The 24321-nt window shown below is 24.9% G+C and overlaps 6 protein-coding genes across 6 annotated transcripts; 5 read left to right on the top strand and 1 right to left on the bottom strand. All coding sequences in view use genetic code 6, as the record gives it.

Annotated features, from left to right (window-relative positions):
• Positions 1 to 524: 524 nt before the first annotated feature.
• TTHERM_000047049 (hypothetical protein) lies at positions 525 to 897 on the top strand (the record flags this gene model as incomplete). Its single annotated transcript, XM_012797378.1, has 1 exon — positions 525 to 897. Exon 1 carries the CDS (start codon positions 712 to 714, stop codon positions 895 to 897), a length of 186 nt encoding a protein of 61 aa, XP_012652832.1. The 5' UTR covers positions 525 to 711.
• A 96-nt stretch (positions 898 to 993) lies between these two features.
• Positions 994 to 12532, top strand: TTHERM_00047040 (ubiquitin carboxy-terminal hydrolase; the record flags this gene model as incomplete). Its single annotated transcript, XM_001014699.2, has 19 exons — positions 994 to 1533; positions 2132 to 2322; positions 2385 to 2584; positions 2648 to 2759; positions 2815 to 3625; positions 3686 to 4012; positions 4076 to 4382; positions 4442 to 4851; positions 4908 to 5042; positions 5095 to 5513; positions 5576 to 6029; positions 6102 to 6911; positions 6961 to 7700; positions 7761 to 7982; positions 8087 to 9179; positions 9234 to 9566; positions 9641 to 10039; positions 10102 to 11827; positions 11931 to 12532. The coding sequence occupies 19 exons, from the start codon at positions 994 to 996 to the stop codon at positions 12530 to 12532; spliced, it is 9831 nt and encodes a 3276-aa protein (XP_001014699.2).
• A 937-nt stretch (positions 12533 to 13469) lies between these two features.
• TTHERM_00047020 (transmembrane protein, putative) lies at positions 13470 to 14459 on the top strand (the record flags this gene model as incomplete). The annotated part of the gene is made up of 1 exon (XM_001014697.1): positions 13470 to 14459. The coding sequence occupies one exon, from the start codon at positions 13470 to 13472 to the stop codon at positions 14457 to 14459; it is 990 nt and encodes a 329-aa protein (XP_001014697.1).
• A 1287-nt stretch (positions 14460 to 15746) lies between these two features.
• Positions 15747 to 18628, bottom strand: TTHERM_00047010 (transcription factor; the record flags this gene model as incomplete). Its single annotated transcript, XM_001014696.3, has 6 exons — positions 15747 to 16010; positions 16074 to 16450; positions 16508 to 16625; positions 16776 to 16945; positions 17010 to 18356; positions 18574 to 18628. 6 exons carry the CDS (start codon positions 18626 to 18628, stop codon positions 15747 to 15749), a joined length of 2331 nt encoding a protein of 776 aa, XP_001014696.1.
• Positions 18629 to 19410: 782 nt separating this feature from the next.
• On the top strand, positions 19411 to 20967 carry TTHERM_00046990 (transmembrane protein, putative; the record flags this gene model as incomplete). Its single annotated transcript, XM_001014694.3, has 8 exons — positions 19411 to 19586; positions 19901 to 19937; positions 20003 to 20107; positions 20165 to 20243; positions 20292 to 20377; positions 20457 to 20523; positions 20594 to 20695; positions 20789 to 20967. The coding sequence occupies 8 exons, from the start codon at positions 19411 to 19413 to the stop codon at positions 20965 to 20967; spliced, it is 831 nt and encodes a 276-aa protein (XP_001014694.3).
• Positions 20968 to 21828: 861 nt separating this feature from the next.
• On the top strand, positions 21829 to 24054 carry TTHERM_00046980 (membrane bound O-acyltransferase, MBOAT protein; the record flags this gene model as incomplete). Its single annotated transcript, XM_001014693.3, has 3 exons — positions 21829 to 22539; positions 22658 to 23331; positions 23631 to 24054. The coding sequence occupies 3 exons, from the start codon at positions 21829 to 21831 to the stop codon at positions 24052 to 24054; spliced, it is 1809 nt and encodes a 602-aa protein (XP_001014693.1).
• Between the last annotated feature and the right edge of the window lie 267 nt (positions 24055 to 24321).

Raw genomic sequence — 24321 nt, 5'->3', positions numbered from 1 at the left:
TTCTAAAAAATATATAACCTTGTTCCCCTGTTTGACTTTGCTTTATTATTATAAAAAGACCTTATAAAATATTTCTTCATAAAAATATCTAAATTCCTGGTAGAATATTAAGCTTGAAAGGGTTATATTTTTGAAGTAATGCAATAATTAATTTTTTATTTTTAATTTAAAAGAAGATAAGAAAATATAATTTAAATTTTTTTCAATATATCAAAATTATATTTTTTAACTCCTAAAATACTTGAAATAAAAAATAAAATTTAACAAATCTAGAAACTGGATATTAACAAAATTCTTATCTTAAATAAACTAATTATTAATTTTTTTATTTTAGATGATTGAGATTAAAATTCAAAAATAAATTTAAAAATACTTTGGTTTAATTAATAAAATTCATTATTTTTTGTTTATTTAACTTTTCATCTAATTTAATTCTCATTTATGCCTTTTCTGATGAAATCATTTTTGGATTTCACAAAAGAATTTTTTTAATTAGTTATAGATGGAACGAATAATTAAAACATGCAAAGATTTAAATAGAATAATACTTTTAAGATTAAAAATAGAAAAATATCAAAAAATTAACTCGACGCTTACAAAAGAAATCATCATCCACTAATTAAGAAAAGAGAGGAGTGAGCGGACTTGAAGAAAAAAGGTTTAATAAATAAATAAATATAAGAGTTGCTATTCCTAATTGATTTGATCATCATGATTGTATAAAAAGTAATGATTTTGACTAATGTATCTAGAAAAGAATAGGATAGGATAGGATATTCTTACAGAATAAAAAATAATATAATCCCAGTCTTATAATTGAAGATAATAAAGGCAATAAGAGGAATAAAATAAAAAGAAAACGTTAAACAAAATTTAAAGAAAGGATAAGAGTTCTGATCAACAAAATAAAGGTAGAAGGACAAATAAAACCAAAAGGAACAAAAAAAATTAAGTAAAAGTTTAAGAAGTAAAATAAGGTATCTGGTTAATTAGATGTATCCGTACGAGCAACAAAAGGTGCAGATTTATGATATTAATACACTTTTTGAAGAGCCTATCTCCAAAGAAATACTCATATAATACCATGAAAAGTATTGCAACATTACAGCAAAAGATTTAGATAAGTGGAGAACAATAGGCAGAACTATTTACTAAATTACCAATCATACTGAGCGATAAACTCGTGTATAGATGAGAAATATAATAGAATTCTATACACTTTTGAATGAAAATCACCTTCTCTACGAAGATGGTAAGAACAGATGGCGTGAAGTTTACTTAGCTGATGACAAAGTATTCGATTTCTTTATGAATTCATTCTTCTATGATTGCGCAAAGTATTTGATTGATGAGAAAATATTTCATTATGAAGAAACGACTGAACTCTCTAATAAAATCCTCCTACAATCTGTTTACCTATTTATTACTACATTTGATAAAACAACTGTCTCAGTTATAGAAATGCTTGCATACATTTTCGATCATAAAAAGTAGTATTTCTAAATTAACAACAAAATAAGCTCTACATTTCATGTAAGTTTCTTTAATTTTAAAGCATCTTAATAAAATAAAAGAACATTTTTTTACAATTTTTGGCTACAAAAAGAATTTAGCTACAGCTTAACTACAAACAACTGCTATTTAATGATTAAGTTTAAAATTTGTTTTTAAAAATTGTGCTTCTAAAACTTATTACATCATTTACATTCCCACATTAATGTTAAGTAGAGTTTAGTAAAAAGAAAATGTAACATATGAAAAAAATAAATAAGATATAATAAGATTAGATTTAAAGAAAATAAAAACAATGCACTCAGTATAACAAATAAAGCAAACAGTAGATAATAATAATAATATTGAAAAAAATGAATTCATATTTAAATTTGAATATTCTATCTTTTTATTGTTTTCTGATCTCACTTTTTGTGATCAGACTCGCAAATAAAATAATTGATTGTTTTTTAATTTACTTAGCAATTTAATACAAATTTATTTATTTTATGATAATTAAATAATTAAATTTCCTAGAGTTTATTTGCTATACTCAGGCTAAAATATTTAAGTATCTTTCTAAAGCTTCCCATTTATATTTCTAAAAAATAATATCATATTTTAATAAAAATAAATTAAGATTCAGTAACTTTTTGGTTTGAGGGAAGACATTCGTGAATGGCTATAAAACCTCTAAGTAGGATAAATAGTAGATGCAATTAAAATTGATAAATAATATGTTAAGCACTGCTGGAGCAGAGCAGAAATCGTTAATATTTAAGATGACCATATCTTTATTAGATTTTTGAATTCCTCTAAGCAGTTTAATAGGTAAAAATTTCTTTTTCATCAAATATAAATAAATAAAAAATCAATCCAACCAATTTACATAGGTCCGTTTTCAGAGAAAACTTTGACATTCGCGAAAAGGGTTCAAAATGCCCAGACGAAGAAATGGAATGGAGACTTTAACTTAAAGAAGGAGATCTGGTAGATTGCTGTGATACTTCTCATGTATTTTACAACAGTACTGTACTTTAAGTAAAAGAAATTGAAGATGAATAAGGTTATACGATAAAATAGGTTTATGTTGGTAAGAATTTATTTACAAGAAAGTTAATAAGTAAATTAATATTTTTATTTAATTTAATTTTAGGTTATAGAGTTTATGATCCAAATGGTTAAAGAAAAGATGATAAAGGTAAATTTAATGGGTGGTCATAGTAGTACGATGAGTGGTTTGATGCTACACACCCTCGCATTTAAAAGTAAATTATTCAGTGTTTTATAGAATTAGCACATCTAATTAGTTATATTTTTTAGATATTAATCATAGGCAAAAAAATTATACACTAAAGCATCTACTACCAATTAAGATGAGCATATAGATGATTTCAATGATTTAGTTTAGGTCTTAGAAGTAGAAAATGAAGTAGTTTATGCTTCACCTAAAAAAAATTAGGCTGTTAATTTATTTTAGCTTGCAGCGATTAACAAATTTGGTAAAAAGGGTGGTTTTGAATTGATTTTAAATAAGATTGAGGGATAAGGTGAAGAATGGTGCTCTATCGACCATTTAGCAAGCTTAATGCACATGTTTGCAAATGTTCAAATGTGTTTAAATAGAAATTTTGTTTACCCATATGCTAAAAGAATCATTCCTGCAGTCCAAAAAAGCATATTAGATAGCCCACCAAGCAACTTGCGTAACTTCACAAAGGAAAAAATAGATAGTGTCAATATGGGTTTAGGAAGTTTTATGAAAAGGATTTACTCAATAGGACAAAAAATTGAAATGCTTGAAAAGTTTAACTTATAGACTGCACTTCAATCATTCAATTCTGAATTTATAACAACCTAACTATAAGGTCTTAAAACTATTATGGAACTTCTATCTTAACTAAGGAGTGATAGAACAGCTGAGTCACTTTAGTCTTCGGAACTAAAAGATTGGATTGAAGAAAATTAAATATTTTAAAAGCTATTTAATAGTTAAAAATATCAACTCATTTAAAAGGCAGGTGATTTCTTTAAATTCATGCTTAATGAAGGCATGATAAAAGATTAACACCTTGAAATTCTTTGGAACTAAACACGCAGAAATGACACAGAACTTAAATTAGCTATTTATAAAGTAAATATTTGCTTAAATAGAATAATTTGTTTAACCAAATAATTTTTTTCATAAAAATAGATTTTATCTGATAATTTTTACATTCAATCATTCGACAAAAATATTATTGATTTCTTTTTGAAAAAAATTATTGATACTGAACCAGATTAAATAGGTATCGAAGATATTGATTTAGTTCATAGTTTTACAAGATTTCGTAGTAATAAAACAAGCGATTTTTAGGATAGTGTAAGGCTTTTTTATTGGAAGTTGATAGAAAATAGTTATGAACTTCCTTTAGATTTAGTTGAAGAAACCATCAAATCTTTTTGTGAAAGCTTCAACATAGATAATAATAAAATTACAATTTAGACTGTCCTCGAAAAGTGTATAGATCACATAAACAAAGTAGTTATTTTAAAAATAGATAAAGTTTAATTTTATGATAATTAATTTATTTATCTAAAAAAGGGAACTCACAGCACACTTTATGTTTTAAAAGTCATTTAAAAGATTGTTGATTAACTTTATACTACTCAAGGCTATATGGATGCAATAATAAAAAAAGAAGCTGTTAATTTCTTGTTCACAGATAAAAATATTGTCCATGTATTAGTAAATAACATCCGTCAAATGAAAAAAGACTTGTTGGTAAAGATTTAAGAAAATTTAGGAGCTGATTCTGTAAAATAACTCACAGAATAAATTTTAGACTCATTTATTCCTAGAAATACTTACATTGAACACATACAATCAAGAATTGATTTTCTAAATTTTAGTAAACATTTCAATAATTTAGATATAATTTATTAAGAAAAAGCAAATAAATAAAAATAGTTTATATGAATCTTCCAAATGATATTGAGTTAACCTTAGAAGTTATTTCTGAAGTTTGGGATGCAGTTATTGTTGAAGGTTTAATTCCTAGAGAAAAAGATATTATTTATAAATGGTTCTCTGAGCTTAACACAAACAACATGAACAACATGAATCAAAGTTCTTAGTAAATAAAGAAAGAAGACTTAGACATTTTCTTCCATACAAAACTTTGCAACGAGGAAGATTTAAGACTTATGACCCCCGAAGGACTTAATTGCTTTAAAAGTATTTTCTGTATCCTTAACGAAAAAGATGGAAAAATGAAAAAATTCCCTATCGTTAAAATGTATAATAACAATAATATTTTGTACAATAATCATCATTACAATTCCTAGTCATATTATTAATAAAACGATGCCAGAACTAATGTAATCTTTTTTGAATATTGCTATTTTGTTAACTTATTTTCTTATTTTTTATTTAGCCCGACTTTGAATACTAAATGCTAGATCTCCCTACAAACTTAAAGGGAATATAATCTTTATGGACTTTGATCACTCTCAATTAAAACTAAGAAGTTATTGCAAAAGCACTTGAGTTTTTAAATAATCTTCACACAGTAAATTAAATTTCAAAATTATTTAGCTTATAAAATTTTTGGAAAATCTTAGAATTTCGACTAAAATGTATCTGAAAGCGAAGAAAACATTAAAAGAAGATATTACCAATAGGCTTATGAGTATTTGTAAAAGTAAACATAAGAAGGGGATTCTGAAAAAATTAAGAGATGTATTATGATTATGGAGAGTATTCTTGATGAAAGTGAAAAAAAAGGAAATGGAGGACTCAAATCACTTATGTCTTTATCTAAAGGAGAGCTAATTACTCTTTGCTTCTAAACAACCTACTATAACAGCGATATCCCTAACAATTTTTCATTTAAGATGTACACAAACGATTCAGTTATGGATCTCCTATACAAAGTAGGTTTATACATTAAGTGTACTTATGAAGAGGTCGCTTTAGCAGTTGCAGAGCCAAGAAGAGAAATAGAAGCAAAGGAAAATGGAAAATCTATAGCAGAATTAAGGTAATTAATTGATAATCACTAATATCCAATCAAAATGAATTTTACAAATTAAATAAAAATAGATTAAAAAATGGAGAAAAACTACTAGTTTCACAAAGAAAAGGAAGCCCTGTGAAAGAAGAGGAGTTATTGATAAATGGTGAAATTAATCCTAAAGCTATTAGAATATTTAAAAAGTGGTTCTAGCAATTCCAAGTTGATGGAAGAATGAAACCTTTACAAGTAGCTTAATTCATAAACTCATGTACCAATGATAACTGCTAAGAAAATGATAATAGAGTAGTCCTTTGTATGGAAAATAATGATAAAGGTAAAAAGGGTTATCTTACTGAAGAAAATTTCATAGAATTTTATTCTACTGCATGCCGCAATAAGCAAGAAATAGTCCGCAAGAATCTTGCTACTCATGGCTACAGAAAAGATTTAAAGAGGTATGATGAAGTAACTATTGAATCAATTGATGTTACTTCTATGCCACGTTACATTTTAGCTCGTGATGAGAAGTTCTTCAAAATGGTAATTTTTTTTTTTCAGTTCAAGTGCTAATTTAAATAATTTTGGTCATTCAATTTTACTTAATATATTAAGGTGTTTGATTTGTTAGATAGAAAAGATGTTGCAAATGCTACTTGGAGGTTTATCAGTAGACTACCCATTAGTCCTGTGCTATATGAAAAAATTGTTAAGCTTGAAGGAATTAGAAACGAAAAGAATCCTAATTGGGAAACTGTACTCGGTGGTGAATCGATGTATAAGCTGCTTTACAATCTTCACGTCATTGAATATCTCATGGAAGAAGGAGAAGTTGTTAGTATTGAAAATAAGAAAGTATCCTCAACTTCTTATAATAAAATAATAAGTGATGAATCTGAAGAACTTAAATAATTCAAGATGAATTGGAGATCTGATTTTATAAAATTAGGAGGTTTTGACCACTTATTCAAAAGATTTAATTAATTGATAACAAAAAAAGATATTTTAAATATTGATACTTTCTAAAAGTATATCCTTTCATTTATTTTAAAGATTTTCAAAAATTATATTGTGGCAGCATTTGCATGCGACCAATCTCAAATTTACAAAACTGTCACACGTATGAGTCTGACTCATGTGCCTTTACCTGCTTTGATCTTATCTATCAGAGAAGATATCAGAAATAACAGAGAACTGACTGTCAGACGTAAAGAAAGTGAATATAGAGAGAATCTAATAGAATAAGAACTGAAAAGAATGGAGACTATGGATGACTAACAACATGCAAAAAATTAAAACGAAAAAAAATAAAACTACGAAGTGAAGATAGAGGAAAGTGAGGAATTCCTATAACTTCTTAGCAGTCTTTAGTCATAGGGATTGAGCAATTAAATTCTCTAAAAATTTGATTTCATGTCATTTTTGGTAAATAATTCAAATTATTTTTGATATTCATTAATTTTTCCTTATATAGAATTAACTTTGCAAATTGTGTATGGATTTCATCACATCAAATTCAGAGCTTGAAAGTGAAGACAGAATAATTGTTGAATATTCTTTATTAATTGTAAGTGCAATATTGACTTATGATAAAACTATCTCAGATTAGTTCTTTGACCAAGACAAATCAGAATTCACTTAGCTCCTTTCTTCAGGTCTTTTCTACAAAGGAAATCAAAATATAAGAAAAATATTTAACCATTGCTTCTTTATGATTGCTCTTTCTCATTTGTCAAATAGTAATTCCTAACCTATCTAAAGATTGATGCATGTATTGATAAATAATATTCCAGGATTGCACAATGATAACTAAAACTGTACTTAGTATTTTGAATTATTTTGTGGTTTGCTTGATAGCTTAGCTTATCATTAAATCGATACATCTGTCTCATACGATTGGTTAGATTTTTCATCACTTCTTAAATAGCTTGTTAGCAGTTTAAAAAATCATGAGAGCACAGAAACTAGAACTCACACAAGAAACGATAAAATTCTAATTGGAATTCTCAATCTATGTGATAGAATCTTATCTTTCAAAGAGGAATTAAAAGTAGAAGTTGGTTCACCAGAAGGTAGCAATTTAGTGAAAGAGATTTTCCATAAATGCTTATTTGACTTATAAGACCATCATTTAATAGAAAACGAAGATATCAAGAAATATGATAAGCTAGTGGTTAAATGCAAAGGAGAAACAAGCAGAATAGCTGCATTTAGGTATTTTTATCTCTTAAAATATTAAAGTTTAAAATTTATTTTTATTTTTAAAAATCTTAGATTATTGCTTACATTATGTAAAAATTGTCCTGAGAATATGTAAGTTCTTATGGAAAATGGTCTCTAGCAGCTAATAGAAATGCTCCCTTAAAATACTGGATACTAACTTTCATATATGAGAGAATCAAAGAGCGACTATGGATATGTTGGAATAAAAAATTTAGGATGCATTTGCTACATGATTGCGATGATTTAATAATTCTTTATGACTCCAACATTTAGGTAATTTATTTTCTAAATAAACACTTATCATTCAATTATTTAACACACCTTATTTATCAATTAATCATTAAAATAAAATATTTTAATTTTAATGCTATGAAAAGGTATGCAATTTTAATGGCGAATGATGAAGAATAAGAAAATTTAGTTGAAGCAATTTACAATAAGAAAAAAATGATTACTGATGACAATATTTTACATCAATTTTAACAAATGTTTAGTTTCTTAGAAATGAGTGATAGAGTTGATTATAACCCAATAGAGTTCTGCTATTCATTTAAAGACTACAGCGGCGAGCCTGTTAATACAGTCATTTAGCAAGATGCTTAGGAGTTCTTAAATATGATATTCGATAAACTTGAAAATGGATTAAAAAAGACACCATTTAAGAATATTTTAGAAAATGTTTATGGTGGAAAGCAATGTTCCTAAGTCATTTGCTCAAACTGCAAGCAAGTGAGTACCACCTATTAACAATTTTATAATCTCTCAGTAGAGGTTAAAAACTTCAAATCTTTAACAGAATCCTTAGATAAATTTATAGCTGGAGAGACCATTTAAGATTTTAGATGCGAAGGATGTGATAAAAAGGTTGAAGTTACTATACGTAATAGCTTAGCTAACTTACCTAATGTTTTGATTGTTCATTTGAAGCGTATTATTTTTGACTTGGAAAGCTTGTAAAACATAAAGGTAAATACACGTTTAGAATTCCCTGAAAATCTTGATCTTGAGCCATACACAAAAGAAGGACTTGAAGCTCGCGAATAAGGAAATAAATAAAACCTAAAAGAAAAGTAGAACTATGAATACAAGCTTGCAGGAGTTGTTGTTCATACAGGAACTGCTGAATATGGACATTATTATTCTTATATCGATTTTTTGCGTTAGAAAGAGCACATTAGCCAATAAATGAAGGAGAGTTGGCTTGAATTTAACGATTCTCGAGTTCGTGATTTTTCTATAAAGAATATTGAAAACGAATGCTTTGGAGGACATAATACTGACTGGGATGACAGTAGCTTTAATTTTGGTTGGTTTAGAAACAGAGATAATAGCAAAAATGCCTATATATTAGTTTATGAAAAGAAAGTAAAAGACCCTGTTTAATTAGTGTTTGAGAATACTTAACAAATGGAAAAAGTTCTTTAATATGTTCCAATTTCCAAATATGAAATACAAAAACAAGAATAATAAGTAAATAAATTAATTAATAGATATTTTTAAAAAATAAATTAACATCTTTTTTAGTAAAATGAATAGAAGGAATCTGAATAAGTTAAAGTTCTTGTAGATTATTTTGATTTCTAGCCCTACGTACCTGACAATTTCTTTAAGAAAGTATGGATGGATAATCATCAATTCATGTTTGAAAGGCACATTTACAATGACAGCTTTTATTAGTTCATTAAAGAGATCACTAATTCTATTGATTTACCTGTATTAACTGATGAAGATTGTCCTAAAGGATATTATAAGGACTATGACAAATACCCACAAAATATGAGACAATCATTCACTAAGCTCCTTTAAACTCATGCCAAAATTATTATGGATCTTTTGAGCAAGTCACATGGTTCATAGGTAGAAAAAAACACTTACTATTATTTAATTATTTTTTGTTAATTTAAGCTTTAATTCAAATTAAAATATAAAAGATGATTGATGAAATGATTAATAGACTTAGAATACTATTAAAATTATGTCCAGATTACTGCGCCTAATTCTTCCTTAATAATTTTATGAAAGACTTTGCTAATAAAGAAGGAGCCATTATAAAATCATAAGATCCATCAGTAAAAAATTTCCTCTCGAAAATGTATGCAGACTGCACTTAAATAATTATAAACTTCCACGACTTAAAACTGACTTAGTCAAATGACGATTTATAAGAAGAAAAGGAATAAGTTGAATACGAATAGATGTCTGAACAATAGAGAAAAAATCAAACTTTAAGAATGATTAAAAACAGTATAAACTACTTTTTGAACACATTGCTTTAATACTTACAAGATTTTGGATAGAAGAACGTCTTTAAGAACGAACAATATTTTATGGTAATTTTAAAAAATTATTTATTAATTAATTTTATATCTATTTTGTAAAATTTTAATTAAAGTTTTGGGAAGCATTTAGCTAATAAGGTCCTGAATAGATGAAATACTTAATATAAGCAGATGTATGTCTATTGTTCTTAGATTACTTCATGGGGGACGATTCTCCTCTCTCCAAAACAAAGGAATACATGAGTTCTCGTTCTATTACACTTAGATATACTCATGTCACTAAATGTATTGCAAACATAATAGATCATGCATATACCCCAATATTTGATTTTAACAGTAGTAGAAACCTTAAAAGAGAAATCACTACTAAATTAGAATCAAAATCATAAAATAAAGAAGATGAATACACTTTGTCAGAAGAAATTAGCTTATTTATTTTTAATTCATAGTTCTGGGAAAAATTAATCTCGAATGAAACAATTGAACCTTCTGTCCTCAAATAATTAATTTAAAAACTTGCCTTTAATCAACAATTGATTACTAATCTAGTATCTGAGGCTATAGTCAGAGGTTTGTATCGTCTTGGATTAGATGAAGTTAAAATATATGCTTAAGCAGTATACCATTTCTTAAGTTTATAAGATAACTTTAGAAAAATGCGTATTGAGGCTGTATTAGGTGTCCCTATTTTAGTTTAGAATTATCTTTCACCTTAATAACATAATAACTAGGAAGATTCATTACAGGTTATTGCTCACTATGGAACCTATGCTCTTAACTGTATTGATGACTAAAGTCTCTGTATGAAAACTTCTTTGCAAATAGAGAGTACTTATAGCATTTTAGAAGCCATTTATGTTAATAGAAAGAATTCTGATAGCATTTCAGTATAACTATTAATTGTACTTCTCCAGCTAGTGATAGAAAACGAGGATATTGCAGAATATGTTGCATTGGCTCCAGCTCCTAGTTATGTATTTGCAAAATACGTCGATTTTATTGATCATTTCATAAAAGAATATCATCACAATAGCTTAATATAAAAGTATGCAATCGTTCCTAGAGTTGAGCTTGCATAAAATTGCTTAATGCTTTATCCCTACTTCAGATAAAAGATAGATGCCGTCTATTAGCGTAACAATATTAAATTTACTTCACCTGAAGATGAAAAGTCAAAAGAAGAAAGTGCTTCAAATGAGGAAGTCCTAATTAAGGATAATTAAAATAGTAATAATTAGGAAGGAGGCGAAGAAGAAAAGAATATTTCTAACAAAACCTCTAAGGATAGCAACTAATATAATATCGTAGTAAAAGAAATAGATAGGACTGAAGTTAACTATTCAAACTCTCAACAGGCTGTTAATGCTTCTTAAGATTCTTAAAATATTAATTTCAACAATAACCATCTAAACTAAGGAATTTATCCACTTTATACTATTGGTAAAACTCGTGATGTGACTGTTCTTAGAGAAGCTTAATTGCCCATCACAGATAATTTCTTAAATGAAGAAACAATGGAAGAATATAACTAAAAATTAGAATAAGTAAAAACTGAATAAGAATTTAATAAGTTAGTTGAAGAACTGAATGAATTAAAAGAAGAGTGTACTCATTCATTTGAATATTTCAATTTATATGAACGTGAAGTCAACACATTTATTACAGATAGCCAGCCAACCTAAACAGGAAATAAATCATATGACTCAACTATAGTAAGAGATTATTTTATAATTACTTAAAATATGTCTTCAACTTCTCCCTGGAATGGGTTCTTTAAAAATAAATATGCTTCATACTATAACTAAAGCTAACTTTCATAGATTGATCAACAGGAATAAAGTAATTAATTAATTTAATTTTATTTAAGTATTAATTTTAAATTGAAGAATCAAAAAATTTTTCTTGGCTTTATATAAAAATACTTTCAATTAACTTAAAACAGATAACATTATTGAGAAACATTTCAAGAATGCTAATACTGTAAGGGAAATAGTAGCAGTAAACAAGACAAGCAATTAAATTGATATTAAGCTCAATTTTATTCTACATGACCCAGAAAACCCAAACCAAAAGCAATTACCTAAATTTGGAAAATATATTAAGGTTAAAGCAAAAAGTAATGAAGTTATTTTCTCTGTTTAGAAGCTTAATTTGTAAGAAGACTGGGGTAATTATGATATTTAAGTTGAGTACTCAACATTTTAATTCAACGACAGATGCCAACTTCATTTACAATTTATTGATTTTAGTATACAAAAAACGAAATAAAATATCCACTCAATCTAATAGAGTTTGTAGCTAAATGATACAAACTCTTTTCTTAACTTTTTTGGGGTATTGAATTCGAAATAGCTCTTGCCTGTGTAAAATATAGAAAATGCTCCTGAATAATATGATTAAGAAGAAGAGGAGGAACAAGAACAAGAACAAGAAGTAGAAAACCATAACAATGACGAAGTTTAAGATAGAGGTCCAAGAGATTAATATTAGAAAATAAATAGCGGTTAAGAGAGTGAAAACGAATCAAACTGTGAAGAAATTTGAAAATCGAATTTACTTGTTTATCTAATTATCTATCTGATTAGCTTTCTACATCATTTATTATCATCAATAATAATCAATTTTAAATCTTTTTTACTTTTTTTTTAAATTATTGCAAAATTAAAATATTATAAATTTTTGTAACTAATTTTTTATTTTTGTTGATTCAATAACTAACCATAAAATATTTTCATATTTTTATTTATTTATTTACTTATTTTTAAAAAGTATAATAGTCAATTAATCATATTCAAATTTATTATTTAGCCAAAAATATATTAAAAAAATATAAAATCAATATTTTTGAAAATAATAAAAATAAAAACACTAATTAATGTTAATGTTTATAAATTAAATCTCATAAAAAATATTTTTAATGAATTTTTTTTCCCACCTTTTCTTAAAGGATGGATGGATGGATTGAGTTGATTTGAAATTAAAATATTTTATTTCATAAAAACTAATTAATTTCAACAAATTTAATTTTTATCAATTATTTCCTTAAGAACTAATTTATTAATCATTGTTTTTTTTATGTTATGGTTTTTCCATTTTAAATTTTTCAACAGCTAACAGCTGAACTATTTCTAATTTAACTATTTTAAATACTTAAAAAAAAAATATTTTTTGAATATTTTTTATTGTAAAATTGTAAAAATTAATCATATATTAATCAGTCTATTTTTTAATTGTCAATTTTAATGGTTTTTAAACCGTTTTTATTACCATTGTTTTTGTAATATTACACTTTAATCATTGTTATTTAAGTATGCTTTTATATTAAATGTATAATATCTTACATTTTGAATCAATTTTTATCAAAAACGAAAAAATAATAAATAAAAATTTTGAAATAGGATTTCATTTTTTAAGAAACATTTAGGCAAAATCAATCAAGCAATCAAGGTTTGGATATAAATTTTTGCAAAAGTTTCTTTGAATGAATTTAAAATGGAATTTGCTTTTTTTTTCGCTCATCATTGAGCATTTCATTTTAGTTAACTGTACTGTCCGAAAAAAACATTATTAGAGTCATTCAATAGTTTCTGAATATTCAATCCCTAAAAGTCTCACAACAAATCCAATAATTGAGTAAAATTACAATCCTGAGGAATCTATGTGCATATGGAAAGATGATTTAGATAACATTTATAATCTTTCTCTCCTTTAAAAGTCAGATTCGTATTGGCATGTTGATATTAGAACTACTGAGCAACAAAATTTTAAGATATCATTAATTTTTAATTTTTGCAATAATTTTCCTTATATTGCATGCTCCGAAAACTAAGCTAATACAAAGCAATCCAACACACACTATGGCGCATACCAATAAATAACATTTTAAAACGTACAGTCCTTGGATTAGTGCTCTGCTTTTGGATAATATGATAAATCTCTTGTAGAACTCATAGATTACTACTAAGTTGGTCAAGGTATTAAAATTGTATATAGAGGAGGGGATATTTGTACTTCAAGTGAAAATCATATGGACTAAGAAAAAGAAAAAAGTATTACTTTTCTGATATATTGCTCATCAGAAAAAGATAAAGAAGAAAATTTTACAAGTCTCCCAATAGATGGGATTAGTGTTACTTCTTGCAATCCAGTTCTATAGATAAAGCACCCAGGAGGTTGCTATTAAGGATAAATCCTTAAATAAAAGCATAAAATTAATCATCCTATATTCTTATTCTTTTTAACTCTGATAATATTTATCTTTATATTAACAATAATTATAATTACCATATTCAACTGTGTTGAAAATAATGTTAAGGGATTTATGGCTATTCCCTTCTACTAAGATTTTAAGATGTTTATTTAAAGATATTCAAATTAAACAAACTGTAGGATGTCTGATTCTTTTGCTTCCTCACTCGATAATTAATATGTATCTACAGATAAAAATCTATTTGCTTATAAACCTGTCTGATAATTAAACATATCTTTGAAAAAATCATTCATATGATTATTTAAAATTATTTGTAAACTATTTTTAATCTATTTTAATATTTCCTAAATACATATTAAAATAATGAATCAATTTTTAACATAGCCAATAGTTTATTAATGCTAAATATAAAGCTTTTCATACATAGATACAAAATTAAATTATATCGTTTATATAAATATTTATTTAAACCTATAGGTAGCCATTATTCTATCAAATAAGTTAAACATGATAGTCTATCATACATGTATTTATTCTTTAATTTTAGAAAAAAATTTAAAGATATTTCAATAAAATTAAGTGCAAAATACAATATTTTTTATTGATTAAAACATATTTTAAAATTTAATTAATTTTCTAATAAGTAAAATATATTTAAGTTTTTACGAATAAGGATAAAGGAATTAATCTTAAAACAATAGATAGATAATTTTTTTTCATCTTATAAATTTCATATTTAAAAAATACATTTTTTTTTTCTTTTTTGAATTGAATAAAAAATAAAAATTATTAATTAAAGTTAAAAAAATAATATTTTCTATTTAATAAATATTTATTCTTGATTACAAAAAATTTATTTCAATTTATACTTTTCAAAGATATTATTAATTGCAAATACTTACTAAAGAACATCGAATTCTTAAAAGAGTAAATAGTTCGTAATAGATTTGGTACAAAATAGACATTTTTAAAATTTACAAAATTACAGTTCTTACAAATTTAATCTTGGAATGGAAAATATAGAAATTGCTGGGTAATTTAATATAAAAAGTTTAAGCATTGGTCTTAGAGATTTTAATTTAAACTGATGATAGCAATATAAATAGTAATTTTTATTATGAATTAAATAAAAAGCATCATCAGCCTTTTTGAATATTCATTATGTTAAGAAAATTAAAGGTTAGTTTGTTTTTGGTGTTTTATAAATCATAAATAAGTATTTATAGTTATTATGTATGTATTTTTTATGGTCAGTAGTATTAAAAAATGGTTTTAATAATTAATTGATTATGGTTAATAAAGATTTGTATTCATATTTTATTTATTAATATGTGTTTGTTTGTTTGTTTGTTAGTTTGTTTGTTTGTTTTCTTGTAGTATTAATTTATTTTTAAGAAATTAAGAAAGATTTTATATTATTTTGTTTTATTATTATTAAATTTAAATGTTTATTTAATTTAAAGATAATCAATGGACTCAGATTTTTATTGTTTATTATACTTAATTTAATTTAGAGGAGTTTTTTAAGGTTAAGTTGTCGAAATTTATTCAATAATTATTCTAATCATTCATCATGTAAGGTCCTGGGTATTGATTTTCATTATCTTCTTCTACAATATGTTCTGTTTTTATATGGTCAACTGAGTTTATCCAATTAAGATATTTATCTCCTAGCACTTGTTGTCTAAACTAATCCTAAACTTTGTCTAAACTTAATTGACATAATATATCTAAGTCTCCATAAGTTTCAAGATATCCCTTTGCATATATCTTAAGATTATTTTTATCTTTGCTCATTTTCATGATCACTCTCTAAATGAAATTATTTTGTAAATAAAATTTTTTAATTTATAATTTTAAAACGAATTAAAATACCTATTAATCATCAGGATTAAATCTCACTGATAAAACGGGGAATTAGAATTTTTGTTTTTAGACATCTAGTAAAGGTTAAAGTATCTTATCTCTCAATCCTTGAGTTTGTGATTTATTTGAAAGTTAAGAATTAATAAAGAATTTTTAGTTATCGTCATATTCATCCTTTTGGTTGATGAAGTTTTCAAATAACTAAGAATTCATCTAAGTATTTTTTTCACTAGACTAATTTCTGCTTATAAGATTTTTAAGAGCAACATATTTTCTTGCTAACTCTTTAACTTGATCTTTTTTCTAGTTGACTTTTTACTTTTACTTATCTAAAATATCTTGCTTTTCTTTTGCTTCTTTCCAATTATCATGCTTTAGGCATTTACCTTATTTTTAAAATTTAATAAATTATGGTAAAATTTTTACAAGGAATCAAATAGTACCAGCTAAATTTGTTTTTGCGATAGCTAGCACCTTTTTGCCTTTTTTAGCAATTACCTCAGAAGCAATTAAGACGTTTAATGCATCATAAACTCTTCTTTTAATATTTTATTCGTCTTTCTATAAATAAATAAGAATATTTTAGTAAAAAAACAAATGCTTAATTTTTCAATTAATAAAAGAAATTTTTTTTCCCGTTTTTTAATTAAAATTTTGAAAAAAAATCTTTTTTTGTTATAAAATAGTTAATTTTATTTATGAAAAATTTACAATATCTTCTTTCTCAGCTAATTATTTTTGACCTGATTTTAGATTTTGTACAAGTGTTTCTGCTACCTCTTTGTATGTAGTAGATCCTTTTTCCTAAACTATTTCCTTTACTTTTAAAGATAAGGCTCTTAATCCTCTTAAAGTTTATCTTTCTTCAGTTTATTCGCCATCTTTTTTAAAAATGAAATGATTTAATTTAAATTGTAGAAGAAATAAAGTTAGTTAGTTGGTTACTGTTACTATAATCGTCAACTTAAGATCTTGCTTAATCTATCAAATTATTTTAATCATTTTAGTTAGATGAAAGTAGTGATTCTTACTTGACTTAAGATTTTTTGAAGCCTTAGTTGGGAAACTAAAAGCTGTTAGCTTAGCCTCTTGGAGAAGATATGAGATTTTTGTGATTTTGCTGGGTTTATTGAGCAAAACTTGAAATTAAGTTTTTTCCTAGTAATGTTCCTTTGTTATCGTTTTCTTATTTGTCATTACAAAAATAATCTACAATACCTCCATCATTATCAAATACATCTGAGTCATTTTAAGGAAGCAAATTCCTTGTGAGTCCATTCGAGTAAATACTATCTTTGAAAAGTTGGGAATTGTTTAAGTCGTATAATAAACTGTTTTATCCAAATTAACTATTTATAAAATCATGATTAAAATTACTGTTTTGATTTTATGAATTAGAATTGAAAAGCATTTGTTAGCTCTACTTGTTTTAAATACTTTGTAATTAAAGTTATTATATTTATTCTTAAGATTATATTTAAGATCCATTTATTTGAATGTTATTATTGTTATTGTTGTTATTATTATTATTATTTTTATTAGATTAGTCTTATTTTATTAATTAATTAATTGAATCAGCATCAAAAAATCCTTGACTTTGTTGATAAAGAATTGGATTGTTTGGCTGATAATATGGAAAATTGTGAGAGTTTTAATTTAATTAGTGAGTAATAGAATTTTAGTTTTTTGACAGTTATTGCTGTGAGCCTATTTGTGTTCTATTTGCCTGAGATTTATCTTTTTAAGAGTTTAAATTTGTCACTTTAGAGGATATATTTTGAAATTCACTATGATTGTTATTAGAAATTTAGTGATGATGACTTGACTACTGCAGTATTTTACTATTTATATTAGAGGTATCGTGGATACTTGGGCTATTAATTTAGTTAGGGTTAGAAGCAAAGAGCATACTGGATTATTCAGATTTTACAGTAAACTTGGAGTCTCCTTTTGAGGACATTGAATTCTCATAATCTTTGTGCTTCGATGATATTGGCTTAGATGTATTTTAATTGAACACACAGTCAAATCCTCGAGCGTTTTCATCTTCGATTTAATTTTTTTCAAAAAGCTGAGATGACTATTTTTTTGAGAGAATCTATTGCCTAATATTTTAAGATTTGTCTGGATTTTCTGATTTAACTCCATTAAATTTAACACTATTCTTATACTCATCTTCCTCTTCTAAAATTGCTGAATTTTTTATATTCTAATTTCCATTTATATAATTGTTATTGCTGCCTCGATTAGGATATCCTGCTTTATTAGTTTTTTTCTGCTTTCTTGGGAACACTATATTTTTTATAAAAAGAAATAAGAATGAAAAAATACCGAGTACTCAATTTGCTGTAATTTTGTTGATTTAGCTATGCTGGATGCTATTTAAAAATGATGCAATAAACTCATTAATATTCTAAATTTGCATTTTGTATTTTATTTTACAATTGCTTTTATGCTAAAATTTGTTTCTATCAATAGCTATTTTTTAATAAAGATGTATTCATGGTACCTTCTTCGCTCCTATTTTAAAAGAGGACATCGTTATCACTAGGTAGCTTGCTCATATGAAAATACTTTTGTTGTAGTTACTACCCTGTTTTATACTTAAAAGCACTATTGCTGTTTTTAAAGTTAATTCAACTATTTAAGATTTTTGTAAAAAGTGAATGAATCTGAGTTTTTAATATTGTGTCTTATCCGTTCTTGAGAAATAATAAGCAAATTAATATTAATTAATATTTTCAATAATTGTAATTATTATTTTGATTCATTCCTTTTTCTATTTTTATTATCAAATAAAGTAAAGGTATAGAGATAAAGAGAGAGACTGAATTCATTTCATCATTTTTTTGTTTTTTGTTTGCTTTCTTGCTTGCTTGCAGGCAAACTATTCATATAAATTAATTAATTAATTTACCTTACCTCTTTATTTTCTTCTAATTTATCTTTGTTTATCTCCATTATTTTATTTAAACTAAATCATTAGGAAATATAAATAGCATTCATTCATTCCCTTTTGCTTCTTTTTCACTCTTTTATAATGTTTAGAGTAAAAATATGTTCAATTATTGATTTTTGTTTTTATAATGTTTAATTTATGTCACTTCAACTCTCTCTAAAATTAGTGGTAATATAAAATTCATATCTTTTTATTTTAAATTTATTATCCATTTTTCTTAGTTAGACTTATTTGCTTATAAATTTTTAAATATTAAAAAATAATGCTTTCCTTTTAAAATTAAGAAGCATGTTAAACTGGTAAAGTATCTAAAATATGAATTGCTTAATATGAATAACTATTTATTATGTTATCAGTTTTCAAAATTTATTAAAGTAATTAAATCTAATGGAACGCATAAAATAGATACTTTTTCAAATAATTTATCAAAAAGCCGCGAATCATAAAAAACTTTTTTTTGGGCGGATTAAATTCTAATTTAAATTAATTTAATTAATTTCAACGGTCAAAAAATTTTGGATGCCACTAAAAAAGATATTTCTCAAGCAAACTTCAAGAAAAAGGTAATTAAAAAAAATTTAAATATTAAATTATCAAATTTAATAATTAATTCTAAAATAAAATAAAATCCCTTAAACTTTTTAGTTAAATTTTAAAAAATATATTATTTTATATTTATATAAAAAATATTAGAAATATTAAATCAAAAATAGCAATCAATCATTTATCTTAATAATTAAAAAGATATTAATATTCTGTATTTTTATTAGATAATACTTCATACATTTTAAATAAATTAAAAATATTATTTAAAGCTTTTACAGGGTTTAAAAAAAGAATTAATTATAATTTTAAATTCATTTTATAAAATGTCAAGTTTAAACTAGAGTATTGTCAATTAAGATATTCATAATGTAAACCATAAAATATTTAACAAAAATTATTCTACAAGATTTCATTTTAATGTAAAAACTATTAGACATCAAATGATGCTGATTTGAAAAAGAACAGAAGTATGCGCTTAATGCAGAGATTAGAAAAAAAATATTCTGAGCAAGGAGACCAAAAAACCTTACTTGAAAATGTAATATATTAAATGCTAAATTTGCATAAATTATAAAGCATTTTATTTAAAAAATAGAATGAGAACCTAGAAACAAGTTCTATTTAGACAAATCAATCTCAAGAACCTGCTATAAAAATCACTTCAAATGAATTCAGTAAATATTTAAAAGATAAGCAAAATATCATCAAAATTATTTTTAAAGAATAGAATAAGCCATAATAAACAGAGAATCAAGGTATATCAGGCAGCGAAAAGTTGGAATTGATGAAAAAGAAAGATCAAATAATAGTGAATATTTTAATTTGCAAAAATTTAATCATATTTATTGAGATTCTTTGATTTTAAAATATTTATCATTTAAATTTAGGAGAAATATGATAGACTTAGCATTATCATTTGTGCAGTTCTTGGGGTTATTTTGGCAATACTTTCAAGTAAAAAAAATAAATTACAATTTTTTATTTGAAATTTACATTTTTTATTATTTTATTTAAATTAAATCAGAGTAGAGTATGTCAGTGAATTTTTTATTGATATTTGTTAGTTATCAATTATTGTATTAGATTATTCAAAGGAATTTTCTCTTGGCACGTATAAACTCATTATGTAAATTTGATTTATTTTAGTACTATATCATTTAATTTTGTATTACATATAATTGCAATTATTTTTAAATCATATTTAATAACTATTCCAAAGTAAATTAAGGCTAAACCGAATTGAATATTGGTAGTTTTGTCAGTGAAAAAGCTAATAAAGCCATTAATTTAATTTCTCATGTTTCTAGATTCAGTAAAGTTTTTAGGTAGTTGGCTGATGATATTTCTGCATTCTTGTTTACTTTTGTTGTCTTTTCTTAAATACTATAGCGTTTCTGAGATTAAATGTAAATAAATTTAAATTAATCACATACAAGCTGTTTTAAGATATGACTAATTTAGATCAAGCTATTAAATTAATATTAATTATATATTTTTAAGTTACGTAAACATAAAATTGTAATAGTCATTTATTTGTGTCAAAGTAAGCTGTTTTCGGCAATTTGTATTTTAACAAAATATTTTCCTAACTTGAAATATTTCTTAACACTTTTCAAAAATAAATTTTAAACATTCTTTTTAGCAATCTTTAGGCTATGCTTAAAGTATAAATTGATAAAATTTGGTATTTGAATCTTCTTTAAGCAATAAATAATAAGTAAAAATTTATTGCATATAATTGATTACTATTATTTTTTGTAAAATTTAACAATAAATTCTTGAATTCCTCTTAATTCAGAAAATTAAGGAAAATCATTAATTTTAATGTAAACATTTTTTGTGTATGTATGATTAAATTTAATCAGTCAAAAATAAACAAACTTTGTTTACTAATGAATAAATGATTAAAAAGTTAGTTATCATGAATAATTTAGTTTGATTAGATTTTATAAATGTTTTTAGCCAATAAAAATATTGTAAGATACTTATTGAATTAATTTAAATAAATAAAAAGATAGGACTCTACTCGATTAAATTACTCTGTTTGGTTATTATGTAGTAAATATTAAATAATTGCATCTACGTATTAGCTAATTATTTGGTATACATCCTCTCTTACAAAATATACCCTAAATAAAGATTTAAATTTTTTGATATTTATACTTTGCACTTTAGTGACATAAATAATTAATTAAATTGATAAATAAATAAATTTAATTTAATTTCTAAACAATAAATCAACATAAAATACTGACCAATATGGGAGGAAAGAAAAAAAATTAAGATAGCACTTAAAAGACCGGAAACGGATCAACAGCAGATAATACTGCACAAAAACCTGCACCTTAACAAGAAAAAGCTTAAGGAACTTCTGAGCCTGTACAAAAAAAGGAAGAAAAAAAGAAATAGCAATAGGTTGAGTAGCAGAATAATGCAGAGACTTAAAAATTAGAAAAAAAAACAAAAGGAAAGGAAGAAAGTGTAAAGTAGTAGGATGGCAACAAAGCAGATTATAATACTATGGAGCACTTCCGTTAAAATATCATTTCTTCTGTTGAAAACAGAATTTTGGATGCTCATCGTGATTTTGAACTTGAACTTCAAAAGTCTGTCCACAAATTCAACTAAAAGCTAGATGAAACTCTTAGTACCGTTCGTAATCATCAATACAATTCTGAAATTGCAGATTCAGCCTCCAAAAAAAAGTACTATTTCACTGAAAAGTCTTTCACTATTAAAAATAGTTTACTCAGCGATTTGTTTAAGATATCTGATTACAGAACTCTTTACAATATTGTTGTAGCTACCTTTGTTGCTTTAGCCTTTAATCTTATTGTTGTAGATTACGTTGATAAAGGCTCATTATTTGACTTTGAAACCTTGCAATGGTGCTTTTCAGGGTTTCTTAATTTAATTTTCCCTTGGTTGATTCTCTTTTCAATTGCTCTTTCAGTTATTCCTTTTGTTTCTGTAATTAAATTTATTTTTTCTTTTTACTCTCTGTCTTTGCATTTGTTAGAGAACAGAATTATTTAGTTTTTTTTTCATGAACTATTTTTAAATTGATGAAAAACGTTTTTAAATATAGTGGATTATAAATAATAAGATCAGCAAGTATATTTGGATTCCCATTTATATTGGTTATATTGCTTTAATGACTTTTGTTGGTTGCTATACCTGTGTTTACTATACTCTCGGTATGGGCAGTGCCTTTATTATCTAATGTGAAATGGTAAGAATTGGAATGAAAATGCATTCTTATCTTCGTAACAAGCTATTATATTGCACTGAAAATGAATACAAAGCTTTCATCCCTAAGGAATTCGCTACTAAATATTCAATTAATGATCTTAACTTACCAGAATTCAACCTTTCTGATATCCAAACTGAAGTTAGTAGATTCATCTACTTCTTCTTTGCTCCTACTCTTATTTATAGAGACAAGTACATTCTTGCACCTTCAAGAAGCTTTAAAAGTGCTGCTATGCATTTCTTAAATTTCTTCCTTTGCATTTACTTTGGTTTTATCTTATTTAAAACCTTTTGCAAGGATTAAATCATCCTCTTAGCATCAAACTTCACTGTATCTCAGTTTATCTAATGCTTATTTAAGTTGATGATGCCTTCTACTTTTTCTATTCTTCTCCTTTTCTTCGGTCTTTTGCACTCTTGGTTCAATGGATTTGCTGAATTACTCCGTTTCCCAGATCGTACTTTTTATCTTGATTGGTGGAATTCTGAAGAATTCGGTACTTATTACAGGTAATTTTAATTAATAATAAAACTATAAAATCTTAGTAAGCTAAAAATAATTTTAGAAATTGACAAGAAAATTCTTAAAAAGCTATTGAAAAGTATTATAAATAAAAAATTTAATAAAATAGCTTTTAAATTAGCAGTAAAAAAGATTAGAAAATTAAGCTTATATTTTTTTGTTGAATAAAATAAAAGAACTTTATTTAAAAAAGATTTATCTATCTATCTATCTTGTTTTTCAGCTTCAAAAATAGATTTAATTTTAAACTTTTATAAAATTAATTAACAAAAAATTTAATAAATAGAAAATGGAATATTGTTGTTCACGAATTCTTGTTCTATTATGCTTATGGTGATACAGTAAGATTCTCAAAGGGTAAGTATGGAAGAGGTGTAGGCATGTTCATTACCTTTGCAGTTTCTGCCCTCATTCACGAAGTTATCCTTTCATTTGTTATTGGATATTTCTATCCTATTCTCTTGATAGTATTTACTGGTCCAGGTATCATACTCATTCAAAATACTAGAATGTATGGCTCTAAGAATTTCAATATCGCTTTTTGGTTACTTATGTACGTAGGCACATCACTAATTATTACCCTTTACTTAACTGAGCAATGGGCTAGATCTAATGTAGATGAATCTGTCATTTATGCTCAATGGGGTAAATTCATGGGAGATATTATGCCTAGAACTCTCTATATTAATTTCTCCAACAAGATTTCATGATATAAATTCAATAAATAAATAAAAGTTTGATTAATTATATATTTGAAAACTAACCAACTATATATATTACATTTATTTCTTAAAAAGAAATCTAAAGTGTTTTTATATTTCTATTTTTATATTTTAGTTTAATATCTATTAAATAAATATATTTTATCAAAAAAATTATTTGAAAACAAAAAATAAACAAAATTTAGGTTACTGAAGTATCAAACCTAAGACGAAAAACTCTAGCTATTTTTAGATATAAATTAGATTAACATTTAA

This window comes from Tetrahymena thermophila, assembly GCF_000189635.1.
Source record: "Tetrahymena thermophila SB210 genomic scaffold scf_8254659, whole genome shotgun sequence".
NCBI lineage: Eukaryota > Ciliophora > Oligohymenophorea > Hymenostomatida > Tetrahymenidae > Tetrahymena > Tetrahymena thermophila.
The sequence above is the reverse complement of the archived record's forward strand: the minus strand, read 5'-3'. Positions and strand labels throughout refer to the sequence as shown.